At 34.5% G+C, this 15,337-nt stretch overlaps 1 protein-coding gene across 4 annotated transcripts in view; it reads left to right on the top strand.

Annotated features, from left to right (window-relative positions):
• The window catches only part of SLC6A15 (solute carrier family 6 member 15), a 43,309-nt gene that overhangs the window by 21,935 nt on the left and 6,037 nt on the right, over positions 1-15,337 (top strand). For all 4 annotated transcript variants that reach the window (XM_072724509.1, XM_072724512.1, XM_072724510.1 and 1 more), the window contains 8 exons: positions 2,811-2,968; positions 3,328-3,454; positions 4,789-4,970; positions 6,360-6,470; positions 10,123-10,364; positions 10,465-10,657; positions 11,847-12,039; positions 14,617-14,776. In XM_072724509.1, the coding sequence (XP_072580610.1) occupies positions 2,811-2,968; positions 3,328-3,454; positions 4,789-4,970; positions 6,360-6,470; positions 10,123-10,364; positions 10,465-10,657; positions 11,847-12,039; positions 14,617-14,776 (1,366 nt within the window). The remainder of the gene's footprint in view (positions 1-2,810; positions 2,969-3,327; positions 3,455-4,788; positions 4,971-6,359; positions 6,471-10,122; positions 10,365-10,464; positions 10,658-11,846; positions 12,040-14,616; positions 14,777-15,337) is intronic.

The following is a 15,337-nucleotide window of genomic DNA, read 5'->3' as shown; positions in this document are numbered from 1 at the left end:
AAATAGAAATTAGTTATTAGAAAAATGTGCTCCTCCTCCTTATTTTCATTTTTTTAATTTTTTTTAAATTTTTATTTATTTATGATAGTCACAGAGAGAGAGAGAGAGAGAGAGAGAGAGGCAGAGACACAGGCAGAGGGAGAAGCAGGCTCCATGCACCGGGAGCCTGACGTGGGATTCGATCCCGGATCTCCAGGATCGCGCCCTGGGCCAAAGGCAGGCGCTAAACCGCTGTGCCACCCAGGGATCCCTCCTCCTTATTTTCAAATGCAAAAAGAGTCAAAATGCTGTTCCTACTATTGTTTCCTTTGTTCTAATCACAAATACTAGACAGTGATATTACAAAATGCCAATGGACTTTATCGTCTCTAAATGACTGCCAGGGTACAAAAGGCTATACCCAACATGCAGCGTAGCGTTGAGCTTTTGGGATATTTGAGTGGTGTATTCGCCTGTCTAGTCAAACAGCCTCAGACAACCTGAATCTCACTCATTTGTCACTTGAGGCACTTCATGAATAATAGAACTAAAAAGTAACAGACCCAACATAACATGATTTGTCTGAAGATATTAAACTTAAAGAAAAATGGTGATGCTTAATAAGTAGTGTAATATAGAAGCTTCCAGCTCAGGTCTTTATTTATTTATTTATTTATTTATTTATTTATTTATTTATTTATTTATTTTATTTGTTTTATTTGTTTTATTTGTTTTATTTTTATTTTTTAATTTAATTTAATTTTATTATTTTTAATATATATATATATATATATATATATATATATATATATATATTTTTTTTTTTTTTTTACCAGCTCAGGTTTTGAAGTCAATTTGGCCTTGAAGCCTGGCTCTTTCCCACACTAGCCATGTGACCTTTTACAAGTTAGCTTACTTTTTCTAGTTTAGTTCCTGCATCTGTAAAATGATGATAATGATACCCCATTGGATTCTTGTAAGGAATACATGGATAACTATGCATATCAGGCTTAGAAATGTGCCTGGCAAATAGTAAATGCTCAGTTTTGTGTTAGTTATGATGTTTCTATTTATTTAGTTATAACTATTATTAATATGGGGGCTAATGTGAGTAATGTGAGTTAGAAGTATCTAATAGCATGTCATGCACACATAACTGAGGAAAGATTCCCAAGGAGTCCAGTTTTAATTCATTTTCCCTGTCATTCACACATACACAAACTCATCCACATTCTAGGATTAGGTGCATGTGTTAAAATGCACTTTCAGTTCTTTGGGAAACATTTTAAGGTCATTAGCACCTGAATGTTACTAATCATTTTAGTATTAGATAGTTGATAATTCTGTTTTATGAGCTCACGCATCCATGCTTTACATTATGTATCCATTTGTAGAATCAACTCAAATCCAAAAGACTGCAAATCAGTCATAAGAAAGTAGAGATTTTCTATGGACCACAATATTAGGGAAATTCTTGTATATGGTCATAATTTCAGAAGTGTACAAAGATACTGAGATAAATCTCAGGATCTATTCAAAGCCATCAAACACTTCTTTTTTAAAAAATGGGAGAATACAACAAATGGCCTCTTATGGCATTGACACCATCAATTGCATGATTGCCTTGACAGTATCTGATTGGACAAAGCTCCAGATAGGAAATTTGAATGTAGGAAGTTCATTCTAGAGGTTATTTAATGAATAGTTTGCATATGTGTTCTTATGTAGAAATGAATACGTTTCACATTTAACTTTATCAGTTAATAAAGCCTGATACTAACATTGTGAAACTATTTTAAAATAACTGGTCATATGTCTTAATTCGAGGTTTAGCTATAATTTTCTAAAGTATGAAAATCTTACCACAAGGATAATATACATTTGCACATGTATTTTCAATAGGTATTAAATATCTTAGTTTCTCACTCAACTTCACTGCCCCTTCACAGAATTTTGAAAGATAAAAAATTCCTTTTGGGGTGCTTGGGTGGTGATACACTAATTTTGAATTAGTGTATAGAATCAGTTGGTTAAGCTTCTGACTTGATTTTGACTCAGATTATGATCTCAGGGTTGTGAGATTGAGCCCCATGATAGGCTCTACACTAGGCATGGATCCTGCTTAAGATTCTCTCCCTCCTTCTCTCTCTGCCCCTCCCCTGCCCTTAGCCTGTGTGCCCACATTCTCTCTATCTCTCTCTTAAAAAAAAAAAAAGGGAAACAAAAATTCCTTAAATATACTTTTTAAATGAAGTATTTATGAGAAAAAATGATATTTGTCTGATGTAAAAGTTCTTTTTCTTTTCCTATTTTTTTTTCCTTTTCAGTCTAAGCTGCCATTTCTTCTCCCCTGTTGTTATTTAGGGGAAAAAAGTCAGCTTTAATACTATAAAATTTCATTCATTCTAATTAAACTGATTTGGAATGCATGTTTAGTTGAGTTTGAATGAGATTTAATAAATTACTTCATGAGCATCATATGAATAAGAATTCCAGGAGTTTGTGAAGCCTACGTGAGAAAATAATTAACTTTGAGAAATCAGTTATTTTTATGGAAAATGAAGGTCTACCCTTCCAATAAAATGAAACAAAACTTTACATTCTTACTTTTACGATAATTTTTTTTTATCAGAAACTCTTTGTAGCTGTCAAATCCAGATTTCAAATACTAGAAGGTTTAAAATGATGAAATTGCATATTCTTTCAAGTCCTTTATAATTATACTATAATAGAAGTTCAAATACTGTCTTTTATGAGATATTCAAAATTAGTGTATTCTCTACTGTGACTTTTGAAAATATGATCTATTTTATTTGTTCTTGTCTCTGTAGGTGCATATCTTTTGCCATATTTAATACTGCTTCTGGTAATAGGTATTCCCCTTTTTTTCCTGGAACTTGCTGTGGGTCAGAGAATCCGGCGAGGAAGCATTGGTGTATGGAATTACATAAGCCCTAAACTGGGTGGCATTGGATTTGCAAGTTGTGTAGTAAGTTTCCTGGTATGGTATATGTTATATAATTTTTACAGGGTTTGTCATTGTATAGTTTGCATTTAAATGAAACCCTTGAGTGTGTATTTCTATTCAACTCTTAATTGTGTTAAAAAAAACACGATTAGTTTGCACTAATACACTTTCAAAGCTGTAAATATTAATATAGTTCAATCTTGATAATGCATGTTCCTAAGACCTAAGAGAGACATCTTCTTAGAAAAGATAATGTGTTTCAAATAAAAATGAAATGGGGAGGGTTTTTTAACATGTTAAATGGGGCTTTATGCATTTCATCTCATTTCAAAGGAAGGGGCATAGGAAGCATAATGTAATCGCACTATTTTGTTTTGCAGGTGTGCTTTTTTGTGGGTCTCTACTACAATGTCATCATTGGCTGGAGTTTGTTCTATTTTTCTCAATCTTTTCAGCAGCCTCTACCTTGGGATCAATGTCCTTTGGTGAAAAATGCTTCACACACTTGTAAGACATGTATCATGCAGTGTTTTTTTTTTTTTTTTTTTTTTTTGTATATAAAAATCATAAAGTTGCTAAGGGCATGATATTTTGAGATTTTTTTTCTTTTCTGAAAATAATATAGAAAAATCTTGCAAAATTGTCCTAGCAAGCTTTCTTCACTTTTAGGATTGGCATACTTAGAGCAAAGACCTTTGGCACCATCTAATTTTACTAGCTCTTCCCAAGTTATTTTATCATGCCCCACAACATTATGGTAAAATATTACAACCCTTCAGTTGTTAACTTTGACAATTTTTTATTTTGTACACCTTTCTTGATGCCTAATATTTTGATTAAAATAAATAAAATACAACTTCCGGCTATAAAACGAGTAAGTTATGGAGATGAAAAGTACAGCATAAGGAAGATGGTCAATAATACTGTAATAATTATATGGTGACACATGGTAACTAACTACACCTATTGTGGTGAGCATTGTGTCATGTACAGAATTGTACAATCATTATATTGTACATCGAAATGAATAACATTGTATGTCAACTATACTTCAGTCACACAAATTTTTTTTAAAAGGACCTACAGGTAGTCATAAAGGAGAGAAAAATAAAAGTAACATAAAAATTAGGGCAAAAGAATTAGGATTGAAGTAATTGTTTTTATATCTTTAGTTCTGTTGTTTTGTTTAGTTTTTCAATCATTTATGTTTAAATTCTAGAACGTAAACAAAGGAGAAGTCCCTCTAGTACTGTTGTCCAGTAAACATCGAATGCAACACATATATGTAGTCTAAAATTTACTGCTAGCCACACTGAAACAAGTAAGAAATAGGTGAACTATTTTTTCCAAAATATTAACATTTCAACAAATAATTAATAGAAAAATTAGTAATGCCCTAATTTACATTATTTAATTGCACTACGTCTCTAAAATCTTCAGGTATTTTGTATTTATAGCACATGCCACTTTAGACTAGCTTCATTTCAAAAGTCACATCTGACCAGCGGCTAGCATATTTGACAGCTCTGTCCCAGGAAGTCAGTCAGATAATTCTGGGCATTGAAGGGGCTATAAACCTGATGTGTTTTAACTACTTTGATAAAAAGCTTACATATTCCTATTTCAGCGATGTGTAATAAAAAATATCAACAAGAATACATGTCTGTGGATTTTTCACAATTTTGCACAGTTGAGTTTTCATGGTGAACTTAAATGCTTCTGTAGAATAGTGTACTTTTCTATGAAATATTAAGAACTGATTTATAGGCTTACTGGGAGCAGAACAATAACCCAATTACTCTTCCTACTCTGAAATGATTGTATTACCTTTCTTTCCATAGTTGTAGAGCCAGAATGTGAAAAAAGTTCTGCCACCACCTATTACTGGTACAGAGAAACCCTGAATATTTCCAGTTCCATTTCTGAAAGTGGGGGCTTAAACTGGAAGATGACCGTCTGCTTGCTGGCTGCCTGGGCTGTGGTTTGCTTGGCTATGATCAAAGGCATTCAATCTTCTGGAAAAGTTAGTATGTTAGAGTCCCTCCTGACTCTGCTCCTCACCACTCCTGCGTGTGATGCCCGCCTCAAGCTCTGCTATAAATGTCTGTGGGCAAACTACAAGTACCGTGTCATTCTAGGTAGTTAAATAAAGATTGGTGGAAAGTAGTGCTTTTGAAAGTGTGTTTAAAGAAAGAACATAAGTAAGGACGTGTTTTGTAGTGAAATCTAAAGTCACTTATAATCTTTCCTTGTTTCACCCAAGACATTTTTTGAAATTCTGTGTCATTACCTAAAAGACCTTCATTTTTGCTGTTCTTTCCCTTGACCCTTAGTTCACCAAAGATGAGGGTGAAACATAAATAACAGGACAGTGAGTCATACAGATCAGGGGATGAGCGCCTCATACTCAGACTTGAGAGTGCAGCCCTGCTCTATTCTGAGGCTGTAGAGCTGGGTCTGAGGCAGCTGGCAAGGGCCTGGGGGTTAGCTCAGCTGGGGGACAGGTGGTGGGGTGGGCAGGGAGGCCACTCTAATGTGAGGCTTTGCAGGTTAGAGAGAGGAATTCACACTTTATTGCAACTGTATGAAAAAAATCCCTGGAGTAGGAATAAGAGAACATGAGTGGTAGCCTGGAAACTAGGAGAATATTACCAGTAGTGTAGGGCTGCTTCTAGATGTTTGACTTCAGCACCTAGATGGATGGTGAGGCTATTTGCTGAGACAGAGACAGGTAGGGACATCTTTGCGGGAAAGTCAGAAGCTCTTTTCTGGACCTGAAATGTTTTAGAGACCTGTTAGGCTTCCACATGGAGATGTCAAGGAAGCAGCAAACGTCTGGTCAGGACAATTGCTTTTCTACAAGAAACATTCACTTAACTTTAAACTGAACACTAGTGAAGCAGAAAGTAAAACCTTGACATTAATTAGAGTCTTAGGAGACTTAACAGGGGCTGCCCTCTACTTCAGAAGCTTTACAGAATTATAATGGAATTTTGATTAATGAAGAAAAAAAAAGGACTTGTTTTTACTGTTGCTGTGACCTAAAACAATAAAAGTAGAAATTTGTTAGGGAGATGGTAGCCATTATTTCTCTTAAAGATTGCTTGTTTTGTAAACTATAAGAAATAAACACTATTCAAGTTACATCATGCCTGTGGACTATTTTAAAGGAGTATAAGTAAGGGAGATTCCCTATTTCTTATTATATCTCAAATGGCACCTTAAATAAGTCACATTGCATTAAGACTAATAAGACATTCTAGTATGATGGTTATACAAGGTATTAATAGTACTATTAATCATGCTATAAAAATAGAGACTGTCCGAGTATAGAACAGAACACATAATCTTAACTATAGAAAGGAATATGGTTGTTAATATGTCTCACCTATATTTATTTTTTTCTTTGTAGGTCATGTATTTTAGTTCTCTTTTCCCATATGTCGTACTTACATGCTTCCTAGTCAGAGTGTTCTTTTTAAATGGTTCAATTGATGGCATCCGCCACATGTTTACCCCTAAGGTATGTATTGCATTTCTATTTATGGCTTATGATTGTAAAATCATTTTGTTTACTGTTAAAATGTACCCACAGTTAGATTTAAGGGATAATTGTCCTAAACATATGTATACCAACCTTTTAAATTACAGCTGTTACATTAAACAGCCTAGAAAAACCGGGCTTTTATATATCTATAATTATATCCATCTATTTCTAATTTTAAATATTCCATTTTAGTTCTAGAGTAAGGCAGTCACTATGTGAACTTTAAAAATTCCCCTTTTTATAGTAAACTAACTTCTCATTTTTTTACACTGTTAAATTTTGGGACTTTTTAATCTTTTTTTTTTAAGATTTTATTTATTTATTTGAAAGAGAGAGAATGCAAGCAGGGGGAGGTGCAGAGGGAGGAGCAGAGGGAGCAGGACAAGCAGACTCCATGCTGGGGATGGAGCCTACCACAGGGCTCAATCCCACAACCCTGAGATGATGACCTGAGCCAAAATCAAGAGTCTGACATGTAACCAACTGATCCACTTGGGCACCCGAGGACTTTTCCGTCTCTTCTCTACTTTCTTCTCTATCTATGTCAGTGGTTCTTAACCTTTTGTAGTTGACCCCTTTGGAAACAAAAAATCCCACAACGATAATAACATCTTCTTACCAGAGAAACATAATGAACATATTAATTTGTTTAACATCTCAGAAGATTGACAGATCATCTAAAATCCATGAATCCAGGCAAAGAAGGCTTCTGTACTCTAAATCCTGTTTCCTCAGAGAATATCAGTGTTCTTGTTTTGAGGTTTTGTACCTCCTAGAATAATATTTATAGTGGTGAGTTTGGGGATTTTTGTAACCTTTATAAATGCATTTACATTTCAGTAAAATTCTCATTTGGGTCAATAGAAGGCTCAGCATTTATGTTCTCTGATTCATCTTAGAATTGAACTCAATACTGAGCACATTGAACCTATTTAATTAATCCTGTGGACTTGATATAGTGATTTGTCAGGAAACAAAAACAAGTTTTGAGGTACATATACATTTTAGTTTTTCAATGAAATGAAGTTAACACTTCATTATTAGTTTGCTAACACTATCATAGGTAGACATGGAGTTATAAAGATAAAATTTCAAAATTAGTTCAGAATTGGAAGTTATCTGAAGAGTGAATGAGCAGCCAGCATCCTGCTGCGGGATTTGGGCAGAAATTATCTTCCTTGGAATTCTTTGTCACTCCTGGCAGCTGCCCTGATACTATGTAAAAGACACTGTGTTCTTTGGGTATCAGGTTCCAGCTTGGTATTCATTCTCTAAGTAGCAAAAATGCTGCCATTGGTATCTGATTTTCTTAACTAATTCAAGAGTCCTGGTTAGCATGTAGAGTTGTTGGAACTCCCCAGTGAATACCTAGTTAAGATTTATAGATTCCAGTTGCATTACAATTTAAATCAGTTTCAAATGGGCCATATTTACTGACCAAAAATATTAATCTTGTAATATTTTTAAAAAGATTTCTGAGAAAAAGATTCTGAGCTTCGAGTAACAACCTTTGGTTTGAACTTCTTTATATAAGTTGGCAATTCCCCATGACAAAATTCTAAATATTTGATTTAAAAAGAAATCTTGGAATTAAACTACTTTGGTATGACATTTTTACTTGGCTCTGAATTTAAAACTGTCGTTATTGACATTATAAACAAGACGAGGAATCACTATTAAAATATAGCTAACTCTTCAGGTCACTTTTCATTGACTGTAGATAAAATTCTGTATTAGGTCACTGCAAGGTATGTCAGTTAATATAATAATGATTCGTTGTCAATTACTTTTTAATTTACGTTGTTCATCCCAGGGAGAAAGTAAAGAATACCAACTATTCCCAAAACAGTGAATGGAGATTTAGTTCCTGACTTGGAAGTAAGCTGAATGTCTTTAGTAAATAGGCATTGCCTGCCATCTAGTGGGTAAAGTAGAGACAGATAGTCAGGTGTATTCATCTTCAGTGTTAATGACAGGATGGTAATGTAGCAAAGATTAATAAACAATATGCACATTTTAATTAAATCTTAATAAATTATAGATCTGTATTTTTTAAATGTTTTTAAGATATTTATTTATTCATGAGAGACGAGAGAGAGAGAGAGAGAGAGAGAGAGAGAGATAGGCAGAGACACAGGCAGAGGGAGAAGTAGGCTCCATGCAGGGAGCCTGAGGTGGGACTCGATCCCAGGTCTCCAGGATCGTGCCCTGGGTCTAAGGCAGGTGCTAAACTGCTGAGCCACCCCAGTATCCCAATAAATTATAGATCTAATCACGATTAAGCTTCATCAGAATATTATACCTATATCCTATTTCAATAGTAATAGCAAAAATTAATTGGACAATAAATCCTCATATTTGAGAAAATCTGCATTTTGGAATCTACTTTGGTTCATATTCCGACTCTTCCCCAGAACTGCCATGTAACCTTAGTCACGGTACTTAACCTTTTTAAGATTCAGATAATAGCAAGCAATAAATTTCATGGATTGTCCTGAAGATTGAATGACATAATCCATACAAAGTGCTTATCAATGTTCCTACCAATACAGTCCATGTATGTCAATAGTTATTGAGCTCTTAGGGTTTGGTAGGGAATATGACAGAGTGGTATAAGCCTTGTTACTCCCATCTTCGGTTGAAGAAGCTGAAACTGAGGGAGGGCAGCCACTTACTCTAGATTGCACTATTTTTGGATTATTAAATGGCAAAATCAGGGTCTGAAACTGACTGTGGAACTCATGTTCTTAGCCATATTTGATGTTGCTCCCAATGAAGGCAATTTCATTGCAATAGTAAAAGGAGATAAAATACCAACTTAAACACTGTTATTATTGAAATCAAATTTAACTCTTTATTGACATCTGTGTCAGATATGGCTAATATTAATTGTTCCGTTTAAAAGATTTGATTAAAAATAAATAAATAAAAGATTTGGTTATACGCAGTGATAATTGTCCCAGAAGCATAGCAGAGTTACTTGAAATAAATGTTCAGCACAGGTTCAGAACTTTAGAATATTGGCTCTGAAAGGGTCTCTGAGACGATGTAGTTGAATTGCTTCAATTTTCAGAGAGGCTTTCAGGAAACTTTTGAAAGAAATACATATGTAAATATGCAAAGTACAAATAGTCAACTCTCCAAAGTTTATAATCTGCTTATTATCTGCCCTGACTATTAGACTACCACAAGAAGACACAAAACTCAAGGTATTAGTTAAATCATTAGACTATGTTGGTAGTTAATTTATTTTGCTTTGTAAAGAAAACAAAGACTTAGGTAAGAGATGATTGAAGATAGTTAATTTCAAATACTCCTTTTGATTTGTCTTAAAAATAACCTAAAAATTTCTATAATGTAGAAATGTAGAAAGTGTAGAAAATCTCTATGTGAGTAAAATCTCCATCTACACACTTGATTGTCTATGATTTTTCTTATTCATATTTCTTGTTTCACTGCTAAGTGAAAACTTTGTTATTCTACTAAGAACAGATTATTCCTCCAGTTTAAATAACCTTTGGGTGCATAAATATCATTATGATGTATTTAAATGATAGAACTAATTCCATGTAGATTATTCTGAAATACTGTTTTGCAGCTGACTTCTCTTATGTTTAATTTTAAACAGCTTGAAATGATGCTGGAGCCCAGGGTCTGGAGAGAAGCTGCTACTCAGGTGTTCTTTGCCTTAGGTCTGGGATTTGGTGGTGTCATCGCCTTTTCAAGTTACAACAAAAGAGACAACAACTGCCACTTTGATGCTGTCCTGGTGTCCTTCGTTAATTTTTTTACATCTGTCCTGGCAACACTGGTGGTGTTTGCAGTTCTGGGCTTCAAAGCAAATGTTATAAATGAGAAATGCATAACAGAGTATGGATATTAATTTCCTTTAGCTTTTGATGACATAATTATATACAAAGTATACCCCCAAACCCAAAAGTCTTATTCATTATGTTGTTCTATTTTTCAGAAACTCGAAAATTATCATAAAACTTTTGAAAATGGGCAACATTAGTCAGGATATTATTCCTCGTCATATCAACCTTTCAGCTGTTACTGCAGAAGATTATCGTTTAGTTTATGATATCATTCAGAAAGTGAAAGAAGAAGAATTTCCTGCTCTTCATCTCAATTCCTGTAAAATTGAAGATGAACTAAATAAAGTGAGTAGGCTCTGTTTAAGCAATACAGTAATTATCATTCAGTGAAATTTGCATTATCTGTAAGACTTCTTTTAGGAAAATGACCCTTAAAATGCCAGCAGAAGATTATGCTCTTTCAAAACTCACCTTTTTTATTTCGGAGAACATACTTTCTTTTTTTCTAAGTTTTTATCTTAGTTAACTTGTAGAATTTAGGGAATGAAACAAACAAGCAAAGGGAAAAAATAAGACAGAGAGAAATCAAAAGAACATACTTTTTAAAATTACATAGGTTTGCTTTACTTTAAAAAGCAATCTCATTGATTAAGCCACAAAAATTAAAACTATGGGGGATGGGATCCCTGGGTGGCTCAGTGGTTTGGCGCCTGCCTTTGGCCCAGGGCGTGATCTTGGAGTCCTGGGATCGAGTCCCACGTCGGGCTCCCTGCATGGAGCCTGCTTCTCCCTCTGCCTGTGTCTCTGCCTCTCTTTCTTTCTCTCTCTCTCTGTGTCTCATGAATAAATAAATAAAATCTTAAAAGAATTAAAACTATGAATATAAATTGACTTTCATCATAGAAAATGAAATTAGATACTTTTCCTGGTATAATGTTTAATACAAAATTTGAATTATGACTGTCATTTATTTATTGCATGATTGGACACATAATTGATATTCAGCCATTTATGTTTAACAAGTCATGAAAAAGTCCTTTCCTTTAGCTACTGTCATTTAAGAAACATGAAACATGTGAATATTAATAAGTATCATTGTGTTTGTTGCCCTTTCCCTGTATTGCCAAAAAAGGAAAATGTAATGGAGAATTTGACCATTAATCCCTCTCAGTAAGATAGCTAACACTACACATGAGACTAAACATAAAGAATGATGTGCAGGAAGTTCTGGATGGAGCCATCATTTGCATAAAAATCTTGAGCTCTGTAAAGAAAGATTTAATTACTAAGTTACCCTTAAAAGTTTTTGTTTTTGTTTTTTTTCCTTTTTTAATTCTGGCCTGTTGTTTTTATGAGGTAACACAATCAACTTTTGTTTAGAGGCACAGTTTCTTAGGAGACAGCATGATATCAGCCTATCTATTTCCAGAAACCCCCAAGCATTATTCAGTTTTCCCTCCCCTATGTAACTGATACATTTAGCCATCCGGTAATATTGCTCAGTACTAATGTTGCTAATTTATGTATTTTACAGGCAGTTCAGGGAACTGGCTTAGCTTTCATTGCCTTTACAGAAGCAATGACACATTTCCCTGCATCCCCCTTCTGGTCAGTGATGTTCTTCTTCATGCTGGTAAACCTAGGGCTTGGCAGCATGTTTGGGACCATTGAAGGGATCATCACACCCTTTGTGGACACTTTCAAAGCGAGGAAAGAAATTCTTACTGGTGAGTTTTTAAGTGTTTGTCTTTTCATTGAACTGGCACAGGCCATTTTACTCTTGGTGAGAGGTCAGAGATGGAAATAGGGAAGTGTTTTATTAATGCCCATTCATGAATATGTGTTATTATTGTTATTTTATTTATATGTTTATATACAATGCAAATGATAGATTTAATGTAGATTATACTATTAGTGATTACTTATTATATTACTTTTTATTAATAATAGTATCACTATCATGAATTACTGGCACTAGAATAAAGTCATAGAATGTTCATGTATAATTTTTAAGTGAGACAAGTAATTATTTTTAAAAGTTGAGATCCAGTATTCCTTTTCCAAAAAAGTGCATAGTTGAAATTGATAAACCTAAATTCAGTTCATATAAAATATCTCTTGTAGCCTGCTAGTAGTTAATATCTCTGAGTAGGAAAGAAAATAAAATAATTTGTCAATATTGATGGTTATTAATAAGTAAAGTCTGTAAGCAATTTTTAAAGTACGAGTTTTGTACTGCATCATCTTTGCATTTGAAGGATTTAAAGGATGTAAGAGAAATTATAAGAGATACAGGAGATACAGAAGAGCCTTGTCTCCAAAAATAATAGTACCAGTAACTAAAACCAAGTTGGGCACATAAGACTTACACCATGTAATACACTGATAGATAACATAGTACCCTAATAGCATCTTAACGTGTTACAAGAATCAAGAAGCTGCAAGGTTCACCTAAATATATATTAGAACTATCAGTAAAAGAGATGGCAGTTGAATTGGAAAGGGAAAGAGTCTTCTAGGGGTCAGAGGATAGCTTTAGTAATAGCTTTTTTTTTTTTTTTTTAGTAATAGCTTTAGCTTAGCATATATAAACAGAGATAAAGGGAATAGTTAAGGAAGCCAGCCAGACCAGAGTCCAGACCAGAATCCAACAGTGTTTTAAGTAAGGCAAAAACAAATTGGAAAAAAATATGATATTGAGTGCTGGGCAATAATATATAAGCTCCTCAAAGTTCTTTTTTTTTTTTTTTTTTTTGCTCTGGAAGATTAGTAATAGCTTGTGTGTAAATAATTCTCAAATATGTATCTTTATCGCTCACTGCTCTGTTAAGTTGGTGTGTATGTATGTAAAACAGTTTCAAAAGTTTGTTAAATACTTTCGTCTCAACATCCTCAACTCAGCTGAACCTAAATGAGAAACTTCCTTATCATATCCCACAAGGCAGCCTCTTCTTCTGAAGTTTCTATTCCGTTCAAGGATATCAATATCCTTCTTGATGCGTGTACTAAATAACATCTTTGTTGCTTTCCTCATGCTTGCCCCATGTCTAAACCCTTCTGTGTAAGAGGGCTTGAAAAATTAAGGGAAAATCAACAGTGTAGAAGGAAAAAACACACAGGGTATTATTTGGTGAACCCACTGGAGAACCTGTTTGGTGCCACGCAGAGGGGAATGTCCTCTGTTTTTCCGTTATCTGTCTTTCGGGATCATACCTATATTTAAAGTCATATTTCACCTTGATGAACTGTTCCTCCATCATCTTTGCCAGATGTGCTTTTGTCTTCTCTGACAGTATGGTAGGACTTAGATAAGTAAATTACTTATGATCTTTTCCAATCAAATCTGCAGCAAAACTCTTACTATCTGTACCACCTACAATACGCTTTCTTCATATTTACTATGTAACATGGTGGAAGTTGGTGCCCTGCTACTTCCATCCTGAGACTCTGAGTACTGCGTACTGTGACAAGCATTTAAATATTTCCATATGTGATAGGCCCCAAGTAAAGTTACTTTGCCTTCCCTACATTATATGTTGACATATACTATTCACTTATGTGTGATGTAACTCACACTACTAGCTTAAGAGGTGGAGGAGATGACTTCACTTAACCCATGCTTAGTGGAGATTGTCAGGGAACCCCCACGTGAGTGAACCCAAGGATGTTGTTTTCTCCCCTCCTGAACTGAAGTACCTGCTTTACTACTCTTTTTTTTAAAAAAGATTTTATTTATTTATTTATGAGAGAAGAGAGAGACAGAGAGAGAGAGAGAGAGAGAGGCACAGGGAAAAGCAGGCTCCATGCAGGAGCCCAATGTGGGACTTGATCCTGGGACTCCAGCATCACACCCTGGGCCAAAGGCAGGCGCTAAACCACTGAGCCACTCAGGGATCCCCTCTGCTTTACTACTTTTACTCACCTCTACTAACAGGTGGTTGAGGAATAGAACACAGTCATCTTTTGTATTTGACAACATCTCAACTGAAGTGCATGAGAGAATAGAGTCTAACATAAATATGGGAATATTATATGGATTCCAGAAATCTCTTTAAGCTTGTACATTAATAGTAACTGGTCAAAAGTTACTGTCTACAGTGATTCATATTAAATCTGGGGCTAAGTCCAAGTCACTAACTGCCCATGTATTATATTCCAAAGTATCAGGAAAAGTGTTGCCTCTTTTTGTCATTTACAAGTTATAAAAGTGAAGACAACATTGTTTGAATGTAAGAACTCATAATTAAATTTAAAAGACTTGACTGAATAAAAGCTTAGTTTTTGAATCTATTTCTTTTGTACAGTTGCTTGTTGTCTTCTGGCATTTTGTATTGGCCTGATATTTGTGCAACGCTCTGGAAATTACTTCGTTACAATGTTTGATGATTATTCTGCTACGCTGCCTCTGCTAATTATAGTTATTTTGGAGAATATTGCTGTATCCTGTGTTTATGGCATAGATAAGTAAGTATATTTGCTTTTATGCATTCATTTTTCATCTCTATTTTGGAAAAAACAATTGTCAATGTCTATTTCATCTATATGAGGAGGGAAATGAGTAGAGGGAAAAATTCTTTGCAGCAAAGTCAAATGTTTTGCAGGCTCTTCTTCATTCAGTCATTTTAACAAAGTATAGTCTCCTATTAGGTGATTAGCTAGAATTGTGTAGGCAGTAAGATAATCTAGGATTCTGGAGCTTTGATTTAATCCTAGTTATCAAATAGTAACTGCCAGGATCTGGGGAGTAGTGGCTATGCTCCAAAAACCTTATTATTTTAGGTTATTATTGCCCACATTTCACATTTCTCAGGCTTATGAGACATCACCGGACCAGCTCATCACCTACCTGGGCGGAGGCACACCTGGGGTCCATAGCTGTCTCTGCTGAGCTTTAAACTTCCCAATTACTTTACTAATCTGTTTTGTGGGAGGAATTTTATTTTACTATGCTACATAATGCCTTATTTTATTATACTACATAGTGTCCTAAGTAGCAGGTCAGTTTTGGAAAATGATGTATCTTGC

This window comes from Vulpes vulpes, chromosome 10 (genome assembly GCF_048418805.1).
Source record: "Vulpes vulpes isolate BD-2025 chromosome 10, VulVul3, whole genome shotgun sequence".
NCBI lineage: Eukaryota > Metazoa > Chordata > Mammalia > Carnivora > Canidae > Vulpes > Vulpes vulpes.
This window is presented reverse-complemented; position numbering and strand designations above follow the sequence as displayed.